Source organism: Macrosteles quadrilineatus, unplaced genomic scaffold (genome assembly GCF_028750875.1).
Source record: "Macrosteles quadrilineatus isolate MER2022 unplaced genomic scaffold, UCM_ALF_1.0 Scaffold_8__2_contigs__length_117827958, whole genome shotgun sequence".
Lineage (NCBI taxonomy): Eukaryota > Metazoa > Arthropoda > Insecta > Hemiptera > Cicadellidae > Macrosteles > Macrosteles quadrilineatus.
Window position 1 is genome coordinate 62,431,927 of NW_026542601.1, and position 26,671 is coordinate 62,458,597.

General features: G+C 32.2%; 1 protein-coding gene across 1 annotated transcript; it reads right to left on the reverse strand.

Annotated features, from left to right (window-relative positions):
• Window positions 1-219: 219 nt before the first annotated feature.
• On the reverse strand, window positions 220-23,785 carry LOC129000430 (uncharacterized). The gene is made up of 23 exons (XM_054427394.1): window positions 23,765-23,785; window positions 22,881-22,925; window positions 21,515-22,346; window positions 21,235-21,325; window positions 19,847-19,931; window positions 19,068-19,103; window positions 12,589-12,627; window positions 12,406-12,441; window positions 11,229-11,264; window positions 10,324-10,359; window positions 9,799-9,837; window positions 9,270-9,296; window positions 8,931-8,954; window positions 8,512-8,535; window positions 5,485-5,511; window positions 5,040-5,066; window positions 4,141-4,167; window positions 3,704-3,802; window positions 2,091-2,126; window positions 1,889-1,915; window positions 1,606-1,641; window positions 1,118-1,153; window positions 220-659 (listed from the first exon to the last, which is right to left on the reverse strand). The coding sequence occupies exons 3-23, from the start codon at window positions 22,186-22,188 to the stop codon at window positions 283-285; spliced, it is 1,839 nt and encodes a 612-aa protein (XP_054283369.1). The 5' UTR covers window positions 22,189-22,346; window positions 22,881-22,925; window positions 23,765-23,785; the 3' UTR covers window positions 220-282.
• Window positions 23,786-26,671: the final 2,886 nt, after the last annotated feature.

Sequence of the window (26,671 nt, forward strand, 5' to 3'; positions counted from 1 at the left end):
TTGATGCAAATTAGGGTAAAAAAATATAACGTTTTTACAATTTTTATCAATCCACATTTTTCCGGTAGTAACCATTTAAGACTTTTAAAGTAAAATAAACAAATGTTGTAAGCCCTTCAAAGTAAATGTTTTCTCCAGTTTTACCGTTAATAAATTTCGTCCATTTAGCTTATATTTTTAGAATACATTAGTTTGTTACCATCAATTTTCAAGTAAAAGCATGGTGTCAAAAATTTTTTATTCAGACTTAAATGTGTTATAACAAGTCATTGATTGCCTTTTTTAACGTGAAGGGAAAGAAGATTCGATCTTTTGCTGGACTTGAGATATATCACTATCCGAAAGCTCCTTGTCCATTGCGATATCTTGGCCGAATTTACCTTCTTTCCATTTGCCATTAATTCTGTAGTAAAACTTTTCCCCTCTTGGTAAATAAGCAAAGAAGTTCGTCTCTAGATGACCCACCAAAACTGAACCGTCACGTCCTTCCATTACGTTACTTTGATTTCCATTTTCCAAACATTGTAACTCAAACCATCTTTTTTGGTTTTTAGCCAGAAGTGTAATGGATACTTCCTCTTTGCAATTGGCATTATTTTCCCTCGACCGTTTCATTTCTACTTCAAAGAATGTAAGTCTGTGATTCGATCCTTCATTCTCTAAAAAAATAATAATAAATAAAATAAAAACTGAACATAAAATGTGTTGTTATATGTATTGCCCTCTCATTTGTTTGTTTTAACTGAAACTTTTTCTAATATAAGAGACAGTTAAACTTAGATATGACAAACAGCTGTACATTATACTGCCACACTAAATTAAAAACCAACAAATCATACTTCAGATTTTGGCACTGAAATAATTTAGAATGAAACAAATATTTAATAAGTCTTTGTTCGATTATTTAGTTTTTGTAAACAATATAATTTCATATGTCTATCAAACTACACTGCTCTTGGCTATGAGTTATGTTTAATCTTTCTTGTTTTTAATTATTGCTGTGGTGTGAATGAAATCCCAGAATTGAACATTTACAACAATGCGTTGCCAATATCCTATAGCATTTTGTTTCTAAATGACAAATCAAATATTTATTTTCTGTATTTTTTTTACTCACGTATATTGGAATATCCAATGTTCTGTTGATCAAATGCTAGAAGCAAAAACAAAATCTTAAAAGAAAAACAAACTTTAACTAAAAAACAAAATCGGTTTAAGGAAATGATCTTGTGTTTCTCCTAACTTTTTAATTTTATATTTTCTATGTGCGTGTTTATAAAAAAACATTTAAATGATTTCTCTACAAAGTAGTTTATTTTTTAACTTCCTCGTCTGGTAGAATAAAAGCGTTTGTTAAAAACACGCTAACCGTCGTGTTCTTAATCATACCAAGAGTTTGCTTCTTAGTTCTCAGTTGTATACAGATTTGGCAGTGTATATTAAATAAAACAATTTTCTCTTGAATATTAAAAAAATTCAATGAAAATATTTTAATTATATATAACCAAAATCTTACAATTTCGTACAATATTTTTTCCATAAATAAAGAAATATATTGAAAAAAGTGTAATTGTTATATTAGTTCAATAATATGTAAACTCTTACCTTCATGGAAACGAGGATCGTTGAAATTGTCCATGCCTACAAACGAAATTACTGTCTTAGAACGAAAGCATGAATAAAAACGAAAACCACATGTCATGAATGGCATGCATTACTTTAGGCTTATCTTACGAAGTTTAATTGTAACAGGATAATTTCCATTGTCAAAGCAATATACTAACTATACTTGAATAGTTTAATCGATAGTAAAAGTTAAATCAATTACAAAATTTCAACCCAACAATAAAACACAGATTTTTTCGTATATGTTGTAAATCGAACTCACCTGCATTTGGAAATTGAGGCCCAAAGCCTGGAAAAAAAACAATATTAGAAGAAAACCAGACATTATTACAGAAGTCTACTGTCTGTTATAACCCACACGTAACCCTTAAGTTTATTCAGTTTATATTAAGTTCATATTTAGTTTATATTAAGTTAAAAAAAGTATAATTGTTGTATTAGTTCAATAATTTGTAAACTCTTACCTTCATGGAAACGAGGATCGTTGAAGATGTCCATGCCTACAAAAGAAATTACTGTCTTAGAACGAAAGCATGAATAAAAACGAAAACCACATGTCACGAATGGCATGCATTACTTTAGGCTTATCTTTATTGTAACAGGATAATTTTCATTGTGAAAGCAATACAGGGTGATCAACTCAAGGAGGCCACCATTGGGATATCGGAAACGGTTAGAATTAGAGAAAACTTTAAATGGGGGACATTCCTTTATTTTTTGTGGCAGTTAAAAATATGATTTCATTTTTTCGAAATTAAGCCGCCATTTTCCAAAATGGTGGCCAACTTTGAAATTTCTTATAAAACACCCTATATTTTGTCATGTTTTCGGATAGAATAGGCAATTTTAAAACTTTTTTATTCTTGACATTTTTTTGATAAACCTACTTGTTTAGGAGTTACAGCCTATGGAAAAATGACTTCCGGTGTACATTTTACATTATGTAGCTCCTAAACAAGTAGGTTTATAGCGAAAATGCGAAAAGTAAATAAGTCTTAAAATTGCATCCACATTCCAAAAAGACCATAAAATTCGTTAAAACTATTAATTATTCTATTATTTCAAAAATGGCGGTCATTTTCCAAAATGGCGGCAAACTTGATGTAGTGTATCAGCTGGTGTTATCTTCACATGTTTTAAGATGAATAATTAATTGTCGATATGTTTACAGTTCAGTTGTTTGTTTACTCTCATAGAATACACATCATGTTTTCAAAATAGTTATTCTATTAATATAATAAACCACAACACTACAATGGCGCAGTCGAAAAATATTGATTTTAAGTGTAGCTCATTTGACGGGACGACCGAAGATTGGGTTTACTGGTATGAACGATTGAAGATCGGATTAAGGAACGAAAACGTCAAGAATGAAGACAAGAAACGAGAAATTTTACTAGGACACTTAGGCCCACAACCTTTCAAAATTGTATTCGACTCGGTGCATCCTACACCCGTAAGTAATATTTGATTCAATGACGCTGTAGAAATCTTAGATAAATACTACACCAAACAAACCCCTCCTCTTTCACAAAGAGTAAGATTTTCAAGTAGATGCATTACTCTAAAATATTTTATTAAGTTTAATTTTGTACGGGACAGTTTTCATTGTGAACCTAAGCAATATACCAACTATAGTTAGAAATGTTAATCATAAAAAAAACAATTTCAACTGAATAATAAGGCGCTGATTTTTTAATAATAGTCTCTTATGTAAAAAGATCTCACCTGCATTGGGAAAAGGATTTATAAAGTCTAAAAAAAAAACAATATTAGAAGAAAACCAAATGTTATTGCCAATTACTGTCTGCAATAACCCGCGTGTAACTGTTTATTATGATAAATAAGCCAGCTCAATGTCTTAGAATGCAAACCTGAATAAAGACAAAACCATATGTCATAAATGTCATGCATTGCTTTAAAATATTTTACTAAGTTTAATTTTGCACGGGGCTGTTTTCATTGTGAACCTAAGCAATATACCAATTATAGTTAGAAATTTGAATCATAAAAAACAATTTCAACTCAATAATAAGGCGCTGATTTGTATAATGGTCTATTATGTAAAAGATCTCACCTGCATTCGGAAAAGGTCCACCTGCATGTCCAAAGTCTGGAAAAGGCTGTCCAAAGTCTGGAAAAGGCTGTCCAAAGTCTGGAAAAGGCTGTCCAAAGTCTGGAAAAAAACAATATTAGAAGAAAACCAAATGTTATTACAAAAATCTACTGTCTGTTACAACCCAGACGTAACTCTTTAAGTTGATTTCTTACTTCTCGGCTAGATGGTTTATTATGATGAATATTTAAACCAACTCACTGTCTTAGAATGAAAACATAAATAAAGACAAAAACCACATGCTATGTATTACATGTATTTTACAATTTACTTTCTACTGGATTGTTTTCATTGTTAACCTAAACAACATACTAACAGAATTTAACAATATTGCCGTAAACAATTTCAACCTAACAAAAAAAACTGATTTTTTCGTACATTTCGTAAATAGAACTCACCTGCATTGGGAAGTGGATGTCCAATATCTGTAAAAAAAAAAAACACAGTGCTAGAAGAAAACCAAATGTTATTACAAAAATCTAGTGTCTGTTATACTGGTTAAATTGTACGCAACTCTTAAGTTTATTACTTACTTCTTGGTTATTTAGTTTATAATTGTGACGCTTGCGTCACAGAGGACCGCGTCATACCGCAAATCAGATGATAGCTTGAGAACTTGGGGAGGATATAGGAAAGGTCGTGAGAGGAGTTGGGTGCCAGGAGTCACCCGAGCATCCGTGCTGGACGCCGGTCTACAGTTGGATCAGTTTTACCACTAGAATTAATATTTCTACAATGTTCTAAATCTTTCAGGAAAGGGGGGGATTAAGGGGTGTAGGGAACTATTAACTACACCAGCTTAATATGTAAATTATACTTTTCAGCACACTCGAAGTTTTACGTTTTCTTAGCTTATTATTTAATCAGATGTATTAGAAATATTGGATCATCGAAATGGTTGTGATATGGATGTGTTTTAACTCAGTAATTAATTTAAGTGTATTATTATTCGCCTTAGAATATCACACGCATCTATAAATTGAACATATTAAGCCTTAACGATCCTTATGAGTCCAGTACCGTTACTATAAATATTAGTACACGCTTCATTATGATGAATATGTAAACCAACTCACTGTCTTAGAATGAAAACATGAATAAAGACAAAAACCATATGTCATGAATGACATGAATTACTCATATTTTACTAAGTTTAATTTTGTACGGGGCAGTTTTCATTGTGAACCTAAGCAGTATACCAACTATAGTTCGAAATTTGAATTATGAATATACAATTTCAACTCAATAATAAGACGCTGATTTTTTTATAATATTCTATTTTGTAAAAAGATCTCACCTGCATTAGGAAAAAGATGTCCAAAGTCTGGAAAAAAACATTATTAGAAGAAAACCAAATGTTATTACAAAAATCTACTGTCTGTTATAACCCGTACGTAACTGTTAAGTTTATTCCTTACTTCTCGGTTAGATAGTTTATTTTGATGAATATATAAACCAACTCAATGTCTTACAATGAAAGCATGAATAAAAACAAAAACCACATGACATGAATGACATGCATTACTCTAGGTTTATCTTACAAAAATTTTAAATTTTTTAAAATTGACAATTGTTAAATTGGTTATGTTTAAATGTTACAGGATAATTTTTATTGTGAAACTGAGCAATATACTAACTATAGTTGAACTGTTTAATCGATAATAAACAGTTTAATATAAATAAACGATTTCCCCCAATAGTAATACGCTGATTCTTTCGTATATTTTGTAATTAAAACTCACGTGCATTGGGAAGTGGATGTCCAATGCCTGAAAAAAAAACAATATTAAAAGAAAACCAAATGTTATTACAAACAATCTACTGTCTGTTATAACCCGTACGTAACTCTTAAGTTTATTTCTTACTTCTCGGTTATATGGTTTATTATGATAAATATTAAAAAAAAAACAACTCACTGTTTTAGAATGAAAACATGAATAAAGGCAAAAACTACATGTCATGAATGACATCTAATACTTTAGAATATTTTTATAAGTTTCCTTTTTACTGGATGATTTGTGAAACTTGTTAGAAAAGTAATATTTCTCAACTTGTCTTTACATCATCACCTGATCAAATATTAATTGTCCTGTTTACCTTTTGTATGTTATGGTTTTGGTGTAATTTGTTAAAATGATGTATCAATAATTTGTTTAGTATAAAAACGTTTTCCATTATATTTCTGGGCTATTTATTACATTAACTATTAGGTTATGGGCCTTTTACAATTTGTAAATGTAAATTTTGCCATTGTAAATCCTGAAAGTAAGATATTTTCAACATAACAATTTCCCTTCTATTTGTTGATGTGATATCATTGGTATTATTCATCATAGTGGAGTATCTTTTAAAATGGGGGAAAGAGACATGAAAATAGGAATAGAACTGCTTGAAGGAGTTATCTATCAAATGATGATTCAGAGAGTAGAGCCATAACTGAGAATGATATTAATGATGACATAGCTGAGGATGTATCAAATCTAGAAGAGGACATGTGTATAACAGATGACACAATATCAGAACCTGACACAGAAAACAGAGAATCAAGCCTTGAAGAAGAAAAGCGAGAATCAAGTCTTGAAGAAGAGATGTACACAACAAATGATCCTGAAGCAATCCCAGAGGTGAGAAGATATCCACAAAGAACACGGAAACCAAAGGACATGGGACCATTTGAAGTATATAATGTGGTTCATGATCATACACCAACCAGTGTATTTGAAGCATTAAATGGGAAAGATAAAGATCTCTGGGAAAAAGCAATGAAAGAAGAATATCTTTCGTTCAAAGAAAATGATGCTTGGAGTTTGGTAGACTTACCCAAAAGAACAAAACCTGTCAAGAGTAAATGGATCTTTAAGATCAAGAGAGACAGTAATGGAGACATAACAAACTACAAGGCTCGGCTAGTAGCAAAAGGGTTTACACAAAAGTATGGTGTTGACTACAAAGAGACTTTTTCTCCTGTTGTGAGAAACTGCACTCTCAGAATGTTGATGGCTCTAGCAACAGAAATGGATCTAGATATTCATCATTTAGATTTTTCAACTGCTTTTTTGAACGGACATCTAAAGGAAACTGTGTATATGCAACAACCTGAAAACTTTGTTGTACCAGGCAAAGAAGACAAAGTATGTTTATTAAAACGGTCTATCTATGGTCTTAAACAGTCATCAAGAACTTGGTATGAGAAAATAAATCAAGTACTTACATCTTTAAAATTCAAAAGATTGAATTCTGAACCTTGTGTCTATCAAAGAAGAAGTGGCAATAGTATGACAATAATTGCACTGTATGTTGATGATTTGTATGTATTTTACAATAACAAAGATGAAAAACTTCAAATTATTGAGCAACTAATGAGTACTTTTAAAATGAAAGATCTAGGACCAGCTCAAAATATCCTAGGAATGAGGATGGAGAGAGGAAATGACTTTTTGTGCCTAGATCAGTCAGTTTACATTCAAAATATATTGGAAAAGTTTAAGATGACTGATTGCAAACCTGTGAATACTCCAATAGAGGCTGGATTATACCTAGAAAAGGATAAATCGGGAAGTGAATCATATCCTTATCAAGAACTTATAGGAAGTTTGATGTATCTAGCTGTCAACTGTAGACCAGATATTGCACATGCAGTTAGTTATCTTAGCCAGTTTAATAGCTGTTACGGGAGTGTGCACTGGAAGGCAGCAAAGCGTATCTTGAGATACCTAAAAGGAACTATTGAGAGAGGTATTGTGTACAAAAAATCAGGGAGTCTTGAGATGGAAGCATACGTTGATGCGGACTGGGCTAACGACAAAGAAGACAGGCGTTCTTATACGGGATATATTTTCAAGTTAGCAAATGGACCTATAAGCTGGGAGAGCAGGAAACAACGCACGGTGGCATTGTCAAGTACAGAAGCAGAGTATATGGCACTTAGTGATGGAGCAAAAGAAGCTAAATTTCTGCGAAGTCTGTTGAAAGAACTCTTAGGGAAGAAGGATGCGATTGTAATTTACAATGATAACCAATCCGCCCAAAAACTATCAGTAAACCACATGTTAAATCGCAGAACAAAGCATATTGACATACGAAATCGTTTCATAAGAGAAGCTGTGGAACAAGGGGACATTATTCTAAAGTATAAGCCAACAGCAGAAATGCCAGCAGATATTTTGACAAAAGGTGTTCCTGGCCCACGACATCAAGAGTTAAGTGCAATTAATTGGACTGGATCAAGTTGATAAACATTAAGGGGTGGTGTTAGAGAAGTAATATTTCTCAACTTGTCTTTACATCATCACCTGATCAAATATTAATTGTCTTGTTTACCTTTTGTATGTTATGGTTTTGGTGTAATTTGTTAATACCCCCGCCGCAGCAAACCTGCAGACTAAGCGAATTTCCATTTGACTGATTGGATTTACACTGAAATGTCTACTTAAAAATATAACATTTATTGCCTATTTAAATAGAATTAGTTTAAAAAGTACTTAGGTTTGCTGCATCAGGGAGGGTAAAACTGTTTTTTTTTTGTAAAATGTTAATAGTTAGTAAGAAATAAAAACATTTTCCAAATCAATAATTTGTTTAGTATAAAAACGTTTTCCATTATATTTCTGGGCTATTTATTGCATTAACTATTAAAACTAAGCACCATCAACAACAATAACATAACATATGGTTTAATTGTTCAACAAAATTGAACATTTAAACCATAAAAATCAATTTTAACCTAGTAATAAGAAGCAGATTTTTTTTATTTTATAAACAGATTTCACCTGCATTGGGAGGATGTCCAAAGCCTGCAAATAACAAAAAACAATATTAGAAGAAAACCAAATGTTATTACAAAAATCTACTGTCTGTTATAACCCGTACGTAACTCTTAAGTTTATTTCTTACTTCTCGGTTATATGGTTTATTATGATAAATATTTAAAAAAAACAACTCACTGTTTTAGAATGAAAACATGAATAAAGGCAAAAACTACATGTCATGAATGACATCTAATACTTTAGAATATTTTTATAAGTTTCCTTTTTACTGGATGATTTTCATTGTGAAACTAAACAACATCAACAACAATAACATAACATATGGTTTAGTTGTTCAACAAAATTGAACATTTAATCCATAAAAATCAATTTTAACCTAGTAATAAGAAGCAGATTTTTTTTATTTCATAAACAGATTTCACCTGCATTGGGAGGATGTCCAAAGCCTGCAAATAACAAAAAACAATATTAGAAGAAAACCAAATGTTATTACAAAAATCTACAGTCTGTTATAACCCGTATGTACCTCTTCAGTTTATTTCTTACTTCTTGGTTAGATGGTTTATTATGATGAATATTTAAACCAACTCACTGTCTTAGAGTAAGAAAATGAAAAAAAGACAAATACCACATGTCATGAATGTATTACTTTAGAATTTAATTTTACTTTTTACAGGATTATTTTCATTGTTAACCTAAGCAATATACTAACCTAATAATAAGAAGCAGATTTTTTCGTATATTTCGTAAATCGAACTCACCTGCATTGGGAAATGGATGTCCAATTTCTGAAAGAAAAAAAAACAGTGCTAGAAGAAAACCAAATGTTATTACAAAAATCTACTGTCTGTTATAAGCCATACGTTACTCATTATAACATCTCTATTTACTCGTGATTACCTACTCACTTTTTGGTTACAAAGTCATTTATCTGGGGAAAAAACATTTTTCGCTGTTACTTCTTAAAGGCTACTACTTCGGATCCTGGTCACTGCCGAAAACATTTTATCAGTAGGCCTACAGTTCACCTTTGTACTCTACCTGAACCTAACTCTACCTAATCTAACCTAATCTCTCTAATCTAACTCTACCTTTGGACGGGCAAATGAAATGTTAAAAGAGGCTGCCACCCTAAAAAAAAATATTGATATATTTATTTATGCTTAATAAATAAAAACGAAGTAGGCTTTTTTAATTCAAGCAGCTTACTTGTACTTAATTTTTACAGGTTGAATCCTCTAAATTTATATAATCTATTTTTAACGATGTAGTTATTATAAAAAATCTTACCTCCATTGGGATATGGTTTGGTAGGAAGTTCTCCTACACCTAAGAACAAAAAACAAAATATAAAAAAAACACCAAAATGTGATTTCTGAAAATACGATCTGTTGTGGTCTGCATACAATATTATTATTGCTTTTCTTTCTTGATTGTCAGTAGAAAAAATATTATCATGATGCATATATGAACCGATTTTATAAATTGTTACTAAGAAAATAGAGATACATAAGAGTAAAGTATGTATAAAGGTATATAGGCCTATTTTGGCAAGAATAACAACCCGTTTTTTGCAACCCTCCATGCTCTTATATATTCCACAGTAAAACATGTTTTATACGATCATTTATCATAAATACATCAAACATTTATATAACTGCAAGCAAATTAAATTTTAGTGTCACCTATAGCAACTTTACAATTCGTTCAAACGTGTATTATTGTAATACTTCATCATATATATTTTCTATAAGAATGACAAACACCAAATTCAAGGATTTGGTAATTTCAGTAAAAAGTTGTATTATATCTCACCTTGGTTCAAGTTTTGCTCAGGGGGTGAACCAGTACCTACGAAAAAATACCAGTTTAAAAGAAAAACGTAGATTTAACCAAACACTAACTGAGATCCAGTCCCTGCATGAATTACTTCAAATGCCTTGTTTATCTTTTAGTTACATTCTAACTTAGAAATTTGATTATAATTTATATGTAAATTAAACCCCTGAAGCCCAATTATTTCATATAGTAAATAAAACAAACTAATAAACTAATTATCTACATCTCGGAATTTCCCTGAACTTCAACAGGCAAAGTGGACTTGGACCACCCTTTTGAAAAACAACTTTTTGTCCATTTGCTGGAGGTTTGCCTTATGTAGAACTAAATGATTATATATTAAACATTTCTTAATCACAGAGTTCCTACTCTAAAATTATTATAACAAAAACTGCATGCACCATATTTTCATTAAACCTGCATTATGGGTATTTATATTTCTTTTCCCTAAAGTTACTTGACAAAGAGGGCTTTCTTAATAAATAAAACTTTAGTCTTAGTTAAACTTTAAACTTACTATAGTAGTTTTATTTAGTCCGTGACAGTGATAACACAGTGCTGGCCAGCCTTTACATTTTTAACCATTTTTATCACTTTTTATTAAATTTTAATAATTTGATCAACATGACTAGTTTTTATTATTGTGATTCTGACAGTGTTTTAAAGAATCTTTTGACATACCACAATGTATTAGTACATTGATGATGTGGTTGCATACAATGACCTGACGATGTTCTAAGGAACGAAACTAGTTGTCATACCAGCAACTGTGGTTGGATAAGGTAATTCTTCTATTTTATCAATTATATATTCCAACCAAGGGTCACAATAAATAACAAAAGATTTTGGTTATAATGGAGTAGTGTTGTGCTAAATCTTACCTTCATTTAAATTTTGCTTCAAGGGTGGTTCTGTGCCTACGAATAAAAATACTTCAATAGAAAAACATAGGTATAACCAATCACTAATTGTCATATATTGCGTAAACAAATGCCTTCTAAGTATCTAATTTGCCTTTTGATTAAAGTCTAACATGGAATTTGTTGGTTCATAATTCGGTGTTATTCATGTGTTGTAAAAAAAATCACTTTATAAAACAGCCATAAATTATGAGCAAACTTTAACTGCCATATATTAACTGCAAGAATTACCCTTAAGTTTCTTATTTACTTTTCGACTACTCGGTATTTTTTAATGTTTGTATTATGTTGTGGTACTATGATATCTAATCATATTTGGCCTATAATATTTTGTTTTTGGACGGATAAACGTAAAGCCCTCACTGACTCACTGACCTACTGGTTCTCCACTAATTCTCTAACTTCAACACTACCTAGGAGCCTGAAATTTTATATGACCATTATTCAGGTAGTAATAAATGGGATATTAGAATAGTGTTTATAGAAATTTTACAAAAAGGTTACGCCCTAGTAGCCCCCCTAACTGGACTCAGATCAAGCAACAGTTCCGATATTTTTATGATGATATTTATGGAAAATTACTATTAAAATGTAATAATGAAAAAGTGGCCATAAAAATTTGGCCCTGGCATAACATATGACCCTGACATACTCTATGGCTAATAGTAGTTTTTTGTGATATGATCCATGGTCAATGTTTCTGATAAATGTGCTTTAAAATAAAGTTGAAGAAAATAGGATGAGTGGTGGCAAACGAAGAGTGGCTTAATCAGTTAATCCAAATCTTAAATAGCCCCATAGTTTGTGATCACCCCGAGAGTGATTTTTTGTACAAATCAATAAAAATCAACAGTACTTTCCAGATGACTTAGTTTGGGACAAAACAAATGTTGAAAGCATAATATCTTATAGTAATAAGTACTTGAATAAGTAATCAATTACTAGTGTATTTCCACCATAGGATGATGATCCCTAAGATGTATAGCTATATCACAGGTGATATATTTAGTTTGCAATTAAAAAGTTTACCTGTGCAAAAATCGGGTAAAACAGCTAGTTTATTAATAAAGAAAATTATTTTTGTCATCCTACAGTAAGGTACTTTTTGTTTTCACATTTTTCGTTGCAAAAATCTCACCTCCATTAGCATTCCCTTGGCTGGGCAGTCCAAGTTCTAAAATAAAAAAAAACTCATGTAACAGAACAAATTGTATGAACAAAAGTACTCTCTTTTATGAAAATCATTAACTGCTCTAGAGTTTGTATTTCATACATTATGGCAAAATAACTTACCGATATGCTCTTCATTGATTGAACTCACCTTCATTCCGCTTTTCTTGTTTCGTCGGCAGTCCAATATCTAATATTAAACACAAGGATTAGTAAAATATATACAAGAACATTAACTGTGAAAAGAATAACTATTAATTTGTTTCCCCACTTATTGGCTATACACATAAAAATGTATTTATTCTAGTATTTTTAAACAACATATTTGTCCTATCACAACATGGAAATTATCACATTACCACACCTGTAAATAGTAAACAAGATAGTTCTGTTCAACTGTATTCACTATCCTTCATGTTTGTGAGCAGTCCAGCATCTATAGGGGGTTGAGTATGCACTGAAAGTGTAACTCTTTTTGACTTTTGATTGTTGTTGGGGGCATCTTGGAGATGACAAAAACCGATGTTGTCACCCTCCCAGCAGGTGCACAACTTGGCGGGGGGAGGGGGGGAAGGTGCTCAGAGGCGCGTTCTAGAAAATCGCTTATATCTCGAGAACTATACACGATAGAAATAAGCTCTAAACGGCATTGTATTACCAACTTCATCTGCTTTAAAAAAATACCCAGGAAAAGTCCAGTATCTATGATATTAGTTGAGTTATTTAACAATTTATTTAAAATTTTGAATAAAAATCCCTAAAAAACGTTAAATTATCCATTAAAACCCCTTTAAAACAACAAAAGTACAGTTTTTCATCGTGCATAATATGTTTTACACGCTAAAGTGACTTTATATGGTAATTATATCGAAATATTACAAGGTTATGCGAGGTTTCTGATGAAGCGGCACGGTGACGCGGGTGAGGCCGCTGCGCGGCAGAAATCAACGTGTAGTACAGACTTGTAAACATTGGGTATGTACCGAAAGTGTAACGCATTTTGACTTTTGATTGTTGTTGGGGGCACCTTGGAGAGGACAAAAACCGATGTTGTCGCCATTCCATCAGGTGCACAACTTGGTAGGAGGGGGGGGAAGTAGCGCTGAGGCGCGTTCTAGAACATCGCTCATATCTCGTGAACTATACACGATAGAAACATGTTTTAAACGGCATTGTATTACTAACCGCATCTGCTTTAAATATTTTACAATGAAAAATCCCATATCAATGATAAACATTGAGGTATTTAACATTATATTAGAAATTACAAATTTAAAGTCAAAATACCGTTTATCTACCTATAAAACTCTCATAAAACAATGAATATTACTGTGTTTAGAGTGCATTCTAAGTTCAACACACGAATTACAAAAATATAAATCTACTGTACTTTCCTTAAAATAATAAGTACGGAGTTCTCGAGTTTGCGAGAAAATAATTATAAGCTGTTTTTAACACTAGGCGATTTTAAATATAAAATTTAAACAAAAATCTGGGTACAACTACCAAAGAAAATGCTTAAGTTTGAAATCCATACAGTTTTTATTAAAATAATATTAAAATAGACTTGGAAATGCTGTACTTCATTTTAAAACTTACTACCATGTAAACTACACATAAGAAGACAATGGTTACTATTTCAGTCATCTTGTTTGAAACGGTCTTAATGATAAGGATTTTTACAATTATTAAAACATTTGCAGAAGGAGCAGCAGTATTAAGAAGAAAAGGAAGCACCTGCAATGACAGCAGCTATATAGCAATCACAACTAATCCATCTGCCGTCAAGGACAATAGTAAAATGCCTTGCATACCGGACGGCTTCAAATTCCACCTGTTAAGGTGTAGTGCCCAACTATATTTTTGGGAAAAGTCCTTGACAGCAGAAATAGAGCCTTTAGATCTATTCCAGTACGGATTTTTCAAAGACAGCTCAGGAAAATTGCGCCCTCTTCTTATGACAATGCCCCCGGCTCCTACAAATTTGCTAAAGCCATGTAAATGCAAGACTTGTTCTAGATCAACTTGTAGCTGCTTTTCAAACAAGTCATCCTGCAGATCCTACTGCAAATGTTTTTAAAATTGTAGAAATTCTCAGGGCCGGATTTCCCAATAGGCCCGGTAGGCCCGGGCCTATGGGCGCAAGGTCCCAGAGGGCGCACGGCCAAGAGGAATTTTTTATAGGCTATCTAAAAATAAAAATAAATAGTCATAGATGATAAAAAAACTTCTGAAGTTCAAAAGAAGAAATTATTTTTATGAAATTTAAAATATTTTTCAGAATTACGCATCAATTTCGTTACAAAGTTGCTAACGAACATTGGTTATACGGGAGTAGGTTGACGAGCGCAAGGGGTACGCATCGTATTGCCATTGCACTTGGCCACTATGCTGGCTCAGGCCCGGGCTCGGCATTACTGATCATAGTGATAAGGGGCGCAAGCGTGCTAGACATTGTTACCACCCTCACTTTACAAAACAAAAGTTATTAACTAATCTTTTGATTAGTTTACAACAATCTGCAGGATCAAGTTATAATATATAATACGCTGTGTTGAATATTGAAACAACGATTAATTTACGTTTAAATTTAACAAAAAATATTAATCTCCGTTTGCATTAGATTTTAGAAACATTCAATACCCTCAAAAGCACCATTAAAGCTGTCATTTTCCCCTCAGACCTAAGGATCGGTATGGTTGGCAGGAGTATTGCTCTGTTTTGCTTTGGAAATATAACCTAGATGCAGTACGACCATAGATTAAATATAGCTCAAGTCGACTTCTTATGACATTGTTAATTCAAAATTGTTTCATGTATAGTTCATGTTGGTGATACTGGACGTTAGTTTTGTTTCTATTTTTTTAGGGTTAGTTCTATGATGTGTGTTTTAATTTCTTGTAATATAAACAGGAGATGACATATTGTTGATGATTAGATCGTTTTATTTTGGATAAGCTAGGTTTAAACATAGATAAAACATACTCCTTAAATAACAAGAATTGTTTTCAGCTAATCCAAAATTATGACAAATCTACTAAAGGAGTAGACTAAGTTTAATCTATGGTATCACGTACTGTATGGAGTTCAGGTTTTTGGGCCTGGAATTGGAATCAATGACCATGTTTTTTTTTTTTTTTTCAGGAATTCTCGGTGGTTTGAGTTGTTTTGTTTCAGTCCCACGGCCACAAACGTGAGCATTTATTAAACGCATAAAATTGCTAACAGTGTTTAAGACGGCATTTTGTTAAGGCTAAATAAGTCAATAAAAAAAAAAAAAAAACTGGCAATGATTCCGGCGAGGAGTGGTATTCAAGCAATTAACTTAGGCCTATGGGCATGATATAGTTTTTAATAAAGGTTTGAAGGAAAGTAACTGTGACCAGACTAGGGGGCGGAAAATTATTTGGGCCTAGGGGCGCAAAAATGCTAAATCCGGCCCTGGAAATTCTTATCTTTAAGATCGTTTCAAACAAGATGGCTGAAATAGTATCCATTATTTTCTTATGTGTAGTTTATATGGTAGTTAAGTTTTAAAATGAAGTACAGCATTTCCAAGTATATTTTAATATTCTTTTAATAAAAACCGTATACATTTCAAACTGAAGTATTTTCTTTGGTATTTGTACCTAGATTTTTGTTAAAATTTTATATTTAAAATAGCCTAGTGTTAAAACAGCTTATAATTATTTTCTCGCAAACTCGAGAACTCCGTACTTATTATTTTAAGGAAAGTACAGTAGATTTATATTTTTGTAATTCGTGTGTTGAACTTAGAATGCACTCTAAACACAGTAATATTCATTGTTTTATGAGAGTTTTATAGGTAGATAAACGGTATTTTGACTTTAAATTTGTAATTTCTAATATAATGTTAAATACCTCAATGTTTATCATTGATATGGGATTTTTCATTGTAAAATATTTAAAGCAGATGCGGTTAGTAATACAATGCCGTTTAAAACATGTTTCTATCGTGTATAGTTCACGAGATATGAGCGATGTTCTAGAACGCGCCTCAGCGCTACTTCCCCCCCCTCCTACCAAGTTGTGCACCTGATGGAATGGCGACAACATCGGTTTTTGTCCTCTCCAAGGTGCCCCCAACAACAATCAAAAGTCAAAATGCGTTACACTTTCGGTACATACCCAATGTTTACAAGTCTGTACTACACGTTGATTTCTGCCGCGCAGCGGCCTCACCCGCGTCACCGTGCCGCTTCATCAGAAACCTCGCATAACCTTGTAATATTTCGATATAATTACCATATAAAGTCACTTTAGCGTGTAAAACATATTATGCACGATGAAAAACTGTACTTTTGTTGTTTTAAAGGGGTTTTAATGGATAATTTAACGTTTTTTAGGGGTTTTTATTCAAAATTTTAAATAAATTGTTAATTAGCTCAACTAATATCATAGATACTGGACTTTTCCTGGGTACTTTTTTAAAGCAGATAAAGTTGGTAATACAATGCCGTTTAGAGCTTATTTCTATCGTGTATAGTTCTCGAGATATAAGCGATTTTCTAGAACGCGCCTCTGAGCACCTTAACAAGTTGTGCACCTGCTGGGAGGGCGACAACATCGGTTTTTGTCATCTCCAAGATGCCCCCAACAACAATCAAAAGTCAAAAAGAGTTACACTTTCAGTGCATACTCAACCCCCTATAGATGCTGGACTAAATAGTCAATCGGCTAAATCAGCTGAAAAAGTAACGTCCGGTGAGCAAATAGCATTAATTTTCATTGCATACGATGCTTTCGTAAACAAGTGGTGAATCAACTGAGCAAACTCAACGTGGTGGGTCAAGAGTAATACTTAAATACTTTTTTAATACTTTTTATTGAAATGGCAACCATACAAAGTATTTTTTTTAGCCAAGTATGAATTGAGATGAGTGTAGGATGAGTGTTGCGATCTTTTAGTCTTGTTAGTGACTAAGGCCAACATATTCCTGTACAAACAGCTTTTAATGAATAGCCCATTCAGCAAATGATGACTAAAGGACCTACAGTTTATAGTCGAATCCCAACAAAATTGTTGCCTTGGTATTAAAGAATTGGTCTAATTATCAGGATAGTACTGCGGATAGTCGTGGTAGTCACTAGTGCGGTAATACGTTGATTGGAAACTCAATTATGTTTTAGAAGGCTTCCGTAGCCCCTATTGGTCGTCATTGGTGCTAGGATCTCGGCCGGCTCGGCATCAGTTTACGCTTTACGGGATTTAGATAGTAGATACTGAATTTCAGGCATGTAATTATCATTATATTAGGACAGGTTAGTAACCTCATTTTATGTCAATAAATCAATCCTGTAGGCAAATTATGTATAAATCATTATATTACATCAAATATGTCATTACATTACGAAGGATGGTAAATGAATTTACAAGCTTATGTGTATGCATTTTATTGCTTACCGTAGGGTATAATTTAAAAAAAACCTTTGAAACAAAGAATACATTTTGGATTCAAAGTAATTTTAGCCTGATATTAACCTGAGAAAAACAGTTTTAAATTATTTTACTTCACTGAGAGTAACCAATGAATTGAAAATATTCCCATACGTAAAAATTTATGTCATTTAAAATCACAAATCTTTTTAAATTAAATGGTTTACTGTGTTTTAGATCCGTACTTCAACCTGACTGTGCAGCCCGGGGATTTATTATACATCGATGTGTGTGACTTCTCCCTGTTGAGTCATCTGAAGACACGTGCTTACAATGAAAAACACGTGTCTAAAAGAATTGAATGCCGCAATCAGGATCAAAATTTAAAAAATCTATAATCATTATGGAAACAAGTTTTCGAACAAGGCTTGAAAATTTGTGTCGTTTCAATGGCCGTAATTTGAGCGATGTAAATGTTCAAAACTAGAAACAAGATAATTTATTTTGTGAATGGCTGTAATAAAAGTTATTTTTATTTTTAAAACCTTTTCTATTTTTAAGACTTTAAGGGCAATTTTTATCCACCCGTTTCCCATGGACGACCCTGTATTTACCCCCGAACTGTATTGTGGGCTACCTTATTACCTAAGATAAGGTAAATGAGTCTTAATCACTAGTACTGCCAAGTAAGAAAATAATATAAATCTAAATCATGGGTGTTGGTGTTGCTTACAGCCAAGTTCAAAGTCCAATCTAGGATCAACCTTTATGATACTACTGTATAGAGCACTTGAATAAAGCAGTAATTTGTAATAGTACATAGTTTTATTGACTATTAACCTACAGGTAGGTTTTTAGTCAATAGTTTTAGCTTATACTGGCCAAAACTCGGTATCAGAGAACACCAGACAAAGACACATTAGTGGTGGAGAGTTTGGTTCACCGGGCTCAGCCAACTTTGGATACGGAGCAATATTTGTGTGTGGTCTAATCGAAGTGGTAACACATACGCAATAGTTATTTCTATCCGAAGTTTACAAAAAATTTTGTTTGCGTTACTTTCTCTTGCTTAAATCAAAAGTCTATAACCAGTTTGTTAATTTGCACTTTTAAACGCATGTTTTATGCATAATATTTTGGCCTAAGCCTTATACCATGAATAAAGCATTGAAAATGAAGTTTGCATGAAGCGTTCATTAGACGAATAGAAGATAGGTCGTTAGATATCTCACCTCCATTAGAGTTTTCTTTGTTGGGCGGTCCAAGAACTAAAAAAAACAATTATAAAACATAATTTATGAATAACCTCTGCTATAACAGTATAAGTAACTTCGGGGTTTTTTCTCACAGTATAGATATTTACCTATTTATCAGTTCATATCTATAGTAGGCTACCTTATTTATAATGACTTATTTTAAAAATTAATTGAAATTCTATAACTATTATGTAAACAACTTTTCAACATTTATTCCTGCAGTATTATTATAACATTGTTTATAGCTAATGGACTACCAACATAGGCTTGACGCTCAGTATTGCGCCTGTTTTAGTATCATTTTACAGTACAGTATATGGATTTTGTGGTTAAGCAGTAAAATTCGTACCTATTAGCAATGTCGCAATGCTAGAGGAAAACAAAATATAACCAACGTAAGTATGAACAATAAAATAATCGTAAACAATTGTTAGATTGCTATATATATAGTACCTAATAATTGTTTTAATCATTATTAAAATGCAAAAAATACATACATCAAAATAACAATAAAAAATACGTAATATAAAATCCAAAATTCATTGAAATACTTTGGTGCAACATAATACATGCAGGATTTACACTGAAATCGTCCTTTATTTAATATGTTGTACAGAGAAACATTCTATGGCAAGTTCGGGAACCGCTAGCACCGACTGTATATAAGCTATAAAAGTACTTATAAATATGTTGTGAGTATTAAGTGTTGTATTGTTACTGTTTACTGAAATTACGTAGCTATTTAATAGTTCTACCTTCATTTTTCTTCAAGCCACTTGAACTTTTCAACCAACTAATAATACCAGCTTCACTTCTGGGAAGATATGAACAGCTCAGCAACTGAAAGCAACATGCTTAAACAATTAGCATAAAACTAACGTTGGCATTACCGAATTTATACTTACCTTTATACTTACATTATGACTACTGATGCTTCTACAATAACTGGGTCTCTTCATAAAAGTAAGCTTTTGTTATAATTTTAATTTTAATAAACAGAACAAGTTCATCAACTATCATGATAAACTTATTTCAAAAGAGTGATGACGAAAATGGTAATATAAAGTTATGGTATACGTTTGATACAACCTTCTGGAAATAATATTTATAACAGAGAACACCATACTTATTATTAATACTATAATGACGAGAAAGGTGAAAGTTTTTGTGTTTGTAAGTTTGTTTGGGGCTTAATTACGCATTAACTACTACTGATCGGATAAGGCCGAAATTTGGCAAGATATTTACATCCCTGATCAACAAATAGCCCTATGCTTATTTCGAAAATTCTATGACAGCTGTTCCAACTAAACATGTTGGTTCTATCATTGTTCTATGATGATCAACGCACCACTATTTTTTTGTTCAAATTTATGACAACAGCTTAATATAAACTAATCAGCGTCAAAAAACTCTGATACACAATGAGAACTGTAGGAATATTTACTGTTATGTTTTATGTTTTTCATACCTTATAGTGAAAAAAATGATTTTTGATATTGTGCGAATAGGGCGTATTTATTTTTTTGTACATATTTCAAACCATATGCCGGTAGGTAACTGATCCAAAGTGATCCTGAATGGTGAAGGACTTCTCTATCGAAATCAACCAGTCCACCACCCCCCCCCCTCCAGTGCTCTTTTGGGGCTAAAGTGAACCAGCAAACCAGTCCCCGTACTTATTGATTGAACCTGTGTTTCAATAACGTGTAAACTACTTATACAATTAAACAGATTTTTCGTGTATAGAGCCAATATACCCCAGTAGTCCACTGTTTTATTTTACGCTCTGCTATGACGGCTTTCACAGATTTTATGTCATTCTTAGGAATACATTTAAATTTTCTAATTAATATAAACAATGTTTTTGGATAGGATTTTGTTAGTGATTTATAAAAAAAATACTGTGGAAATTTATTTTATAAGTTTATAGGTTTTCAGACAGCAGATTACTTATACATAAGCATTCTCTTTAGCGTTCTCTTTCCATTGCGAAGGACGAGAATGGCAGATAGTGTGTTCATAATTTTGCTGTCGCAACATAAAATATGTATGCAAAAGTCAAAATGTTTCAGTTAACGTAAGAGCTCTGTTTTATACCTTAGATATGATAGTTTTACTTATTTTTTAGTTAGGTACTCACAAAAGATAAAAGGTAGAAGGTAGTATGGATATTCATAATGGTGAACATGTACTGTTCCACCAGATGTAGTTCTGCATGTACTGGCAATGGCCTTCTGGAGATAATTATACCAATTAAGAGACGCCTGTGTCGATACATAATCTTTGTTCCAACGGACTTTTGTTGCATGTTTTAAAATGTATTGCAAATCACAGATATATAGTTGAGAGATAGTTGAAAGAAAAATCAACATGTTACCGATATGTCTTTTATTTCAAGTAAGGATTTCTGGAATAATTACCACCCTTGGCTGATATTTATTTTGATCTGTTTGAAAACTCGTTCAACTTCTTTCCCTTCCAGAAAGTTTAATTTGCGTATTTCTTCAGCCGTTTTACTCTCTTCTTCTTCCATTTCCTTATCGTAAGAATTGTTTGCTTCAACCAATCTTTCTTCTTCTCTGGCTTGCATTTTGTCCAAATCGTCAATGTTTTTGTTGTATTTAGTGTCTTCTTCAGTTATGAGACGGTCTGCTGCATCTGAGGTGAGTTTTCCTAATCCTCTTTGGCTATAAATGCTTCTCATCACTGAACTGTGTCTCTGCCACTCATGATTTTTTTGTTGGTTTATTTCGTTTCGGCTTTGTATAATGGTTCCTCTTTCCTGTTGTAGCAATTGTGTAAGTCTATTTCTTTCGTTAAAGAATTTGACTCTGATGGAATTCTTCAAACTTCTTAGCCTCTCGATCTCTTTGTCAGACTCCTCAAAGAACGATAGCCACTTTTTGATCCTCCTTTTCAATTCATCCACCTCAGTTGAAGTCAGTTCTTTGTCGTTAGCATAATCGTTGCCGTACTCCCCTTTCTTCCATTTTCCATCCAGCAGGTATATTACTTCGTTATTATTAGTTGAGAACGCACAAACGTTTTCTTCAGGACCTTCCACTAATAGGAAATCTCCGACGTTCTTTATCATCTTCGGTGAGCCAGATTTCGTACATTTTCCTCTAAGTGACTTATGTTTCTTATCTTTCAAAGAAATTATTATTTCTTCTTCACACTCTCTTGTTTTCCCTCTTTGTTGCTCAATCAACACGTTGTACACTTGTCCAGAACTCGTTTGTCTCACCGATCCTAGAAATCCAAAGAATAAAGGTAAAATATAAATACTTACAAAATAATTATTACATTTTTTACTTTTTAATCTGATAATAAAAGTTTTATTATTAAAAAATGTTCACAACAACTCACAGCATTATGACTTACAACCTTTGTAAAAATGTGGCTAAAACGACTCAAGTAAATGAACACATTATATGATTAACTGCCAAACCGGTTACTTAAATTTATTATAAATTAAAATATTAAACATATCTGTGAGAATCTGTGAGCATGCATTAGATGTCTCTAATTTGTTTTATTGCTCGTAAAGTTGATACTGTAAATTGGATTATTTACCGTTTCCTAAATTGATAACTTTTCTATATGCTCTATAAAATGTATAAATCGTTTGATTTTTAGGTACCTAAACTTATTATATACGTTTTCCAGTACATGATCGAAGCTTTCAAAAGCATCAATTTGCATAGCCTGTAAAACGTATTCAATCATAAATTTAATTAGTACGGAAAAGTGACTGTCCATATAGTTTAGCAAATAACATCTTACCGTTCGTATTAGCTGGGCCGAAAACAAAGTTTGAAGGGCTGCCACCTAAAAACATGAATATAATATAGCAATAAAACACTTCGTGTCAATCTATATGTACTGCGTAGTTGATTGTAGGCTTTCACCATCAAAATAGACTAACGGATCATGTTCTTCAAGGGATGACTATATCGTTCAATTAGTGAAGATAGTGAAGGACGTTTTGGATGGTTACAGCAAGTATACTTGGGGGGGAAATGATTGATGACATTGTTGTTCAATTTTCATTTGAATTTCAGTTTACCTCAAAGATGGAAAGCTCCAACGAATCAGAAACTTGGGCGTTTGATGTATTTGAAACTTCAGGTGAAGATAGTGATCTTCGCTATTTCAACGATACAGGCTTCCCCCGGATGTTCAACTATACATTATGATGTTTGCACTGTTGGTTATTGTAGCAATTTTTATCATTGCTTCGACTGGCCAAACTTTGGTATCAAAGAACATAAAAAAGGCTTATGAGTTAGCCAAGAGTTTGATGTACAGCACACCTTAGCCGCTCACCCAACTTAGGTTATGCAGCAAGAGGTGTTAGCGTCTGGTAAGTGGTAACAAATACCTTTGACTATTAGTAGAACGTCAGTGCACATACGCAACAGTGATTCCTAAGCAAAACTACATATCTGAAATGTTAACAAACAAATATTACAAAAAAAATTATTTGCGTTTGTATCTGGTTAATTCTATTAATCAAAAGTGTAACCAGTTTTTACATCTGCACATCTAGACACATGGGTTGAAGCATAAATATATGGGGGTCAGTTCCATATGATGAAAAAGTATTGGAAACACATTGTGCATGTAGGGTATTTAAATATATAAAAATCAGTAGTGTGGCATCTCACCTTTGCTGGAGTTTTCCTCGTTTGGCGGTCCATACACTAAGAACAAAAACAATTTTACAAGAAGATTTATTATTTAAAATTAAAATATGTTTTACTAAAATAACCTAAGTGGTTCTTTCTTGGAGAATATTACATAATACTTAAAAACCATAAAAAAATACTTTTTTAAAACCTAATTGTTCGATTTAAATTCTGAAATCATATTTACACAGCTTTTAAACATTTATTCCTGCAGTATTATCAAATCAGTAGTATTTATAACTGATGTAATCATTAATACCAAGAGGAAAAGTCTTGTTGATAAGTACAGTATATATTTGCTAATATATAGAGATAAATTTCGTGGTTAAGTAGTAAAAGTTGTAGAAGCAATATAACAACTTTAGAATAAAACGAATGCAATGACCAATAAACCAATCGTTATTTACTTCATGAATTGCTTTATTGTAAATGCTTCTCTAACCATTATTAAAATGAAACATACATTTTTGCAACATAAAACATTCAGGATATACACTTCAATGGTCCTTGTTAGACAAAATCGTTCAATAGCGAAATCGGGAACTACTAGTACCGATGTATAGATATGATAAGGAGTTTTAAGTGTTGTAATTAATATTACAACACTCAAAGGGACGTTTTGGTTTTAAGTAGACCTACATTTACTCAAAATGCGTTCTATTTATTGTTCTACCTTCATTTTTCTTCAAGCCACTACTTGAGCTTTTCAACCATTTAATAATACCAGCTTGACTTCGTGAAGGATGTAAACTGTTCAGCAACTGAAATCAAAATAGTCATTAGCTTAAAACTAACGTTGTCATTGTCTATATATATTTGACATAATAATATTTGTAAATACTGCATTAATCAAGTCTCTTTCACAAGTTATTTAAAAAGAAATATTTAAATAGACTTAACCAGAGCTTTCGACTATCATGATAAAAATCTTTAAAGGAGTGAATACCAAATGGGTGAGTATATAATGTTGTAAGAATACTTTTTATACTGCTACTGCAAATAATGCTTAGAAAACTTGTGTTTATAATTTTGCTCTTGCAACCTTAAATATGTATATATTTGTTTTAGTATATATGAGAGCACTATTTTAAGAAATACCTTAGATATGATAATTTTACTTATTTTGAAGCTAAAATACTCACAAAAGACAGAAGGTATAAGACAGGTTGGATATTCATTGTGGCGAACCTGTATTCTTCCACCGAATGTGGTTTACATTTATTGATAATAACCTTCTGGATGTAATTATACCAATTTAGATACACCACCTCATTATGCTGCGGCAATATGTTAGCTTTGTTCAACGGATTTTGTTATATGATTTACATTATTGTATTATAAACTAAAAGTTAATTGTTTGATGGTTTAGCTGGGATATCTTTTTATCAAACGAAACATGTACCAGTTAGTATACTATTGCTATTCGTGTGTTATTCTGTTTAAAATGTTGGCCTAACCATAGATAAACTTTTGCTTTTATATTGATTGTTTGCCATCGATCAGCATTTTTACAAGCCATAACACAAAACCAAAGAGCACGTTTTTTAGTACATGTTTTTTTGGAAGTATGAAAGTCCCAATGAATAAAGACAGCTGAACTTATTATGAACCATCAAAAAGCTACCGACTACCTAAGATTGGATCGGTAACTTTCTGTGTACTAGGCAATTATTTTACCGCTCAGTTATGGGGATATTTTATTTTTATAATCTCTCTACTATTGTCTGCTTATTGCAAAATTTTACTACGAGGTACCCGGCGATTACCAAACCTTAAATAACATAAACAACCTTCAAGTGTGAATGTGAAGCAGCACGTACAGTTATAGTGGTAATATTAACGTTACAACAAATAACAATATCCCTGCCACAGCAAACCTGCAGATTAAGAGAATTTCCATTTACTTATTTTCTTAAAAATATAAAATTTTAACCAAATTAAATAACCTTAAACTAATTTAAAGAAATGTATTGAAATGTTTGTTAAGCTTAGAATGGAGAAAATTATTTTACTATGAAACACAACTCCGTCAATAATGGATTAATTTTACAAACAATGTGGTTTTAGCTTTTCTCAGTAACCATTAAACGGTAATAACGCATCAACATACAAAACTAATTTTTACATGACCTCTATAATATAGTTAAGAAACAAATTGCAAGAGTTCGTGTTTTAATGGGGGGGAATGGGAAAACCCAATGTTGACTCTATAAATAGGCTCCCTTAATATACCTTGTTCCAAAAGTGCGATCATTCTGGTTCGCAACCCGTTTGAATATACGAAAGGTATGCAGTTTTTTACCAAATTATTAATCACAATTGGATCATTTTTACTCAAGTTATCGTGCTAACGGACACATATAAAAATATATATTGTTACATTCTGGCCTCAGGTTGCTCAGTCTGGGGTGGGTCGATGTATATGAACAGAGTGTTCATCCTTAATTAATCTAAAGTTCTTCATGAAAAGGGCACCACCTAGTTTTAAGCTTCCTAGAAACCAAACTAGGAAATATTCCAAGGAGAAGGAAAATGTGATTAATTTTTAAACAAAGTTACTAAAAAGATATGACAGAGGCTAATATTAAAATAAATGAAATTGACCAAACATACAAGTCTCAAATAATATTTCTATAAAAATTCAACTATTATCAATGACAGCAGAGATTATTATCTTTTCTTTTTATCTACCAACTAAATATGCAATCAAACAAAACTAATATTTTTGATTTGAAACACTATAGCTTCTAAGATAAGGCTACTAGGCAATATGAATGAATACCAAAGATGCTAAGGTTTAACTTTTTGAATAGCCTATATGTTTTGGTCAATACAATCGTTCAAAATCCGTTATCTGCTCGCAACTCTATTTTTTCCAATTACACT

Bases quoted from the DNA above. Each gene is read 5' to 3' on its own strand.
- LOC129000430 (XM_054427394.1), bottom strand. From the start codon at position 22,188: ATGATAAAGAACGTCGGAGATTTCCTATTAGTGGAAGGTCCTGAAGAA. The intron at 9,297-9,798 runs GTAAGATTTTTT...TTTTTCTTTCAG, and splicing joins CAAACCATATCCCAATGGAG to AAATTGGACATCCATTTCCC. The intron at 1,154-1,605 runs GTAAGAGTTTAC...TTTTGCTTCTAG, and splicing joins CGATCCTCGTTTCCATGAAG to CATTTGATCAACAGAACATT.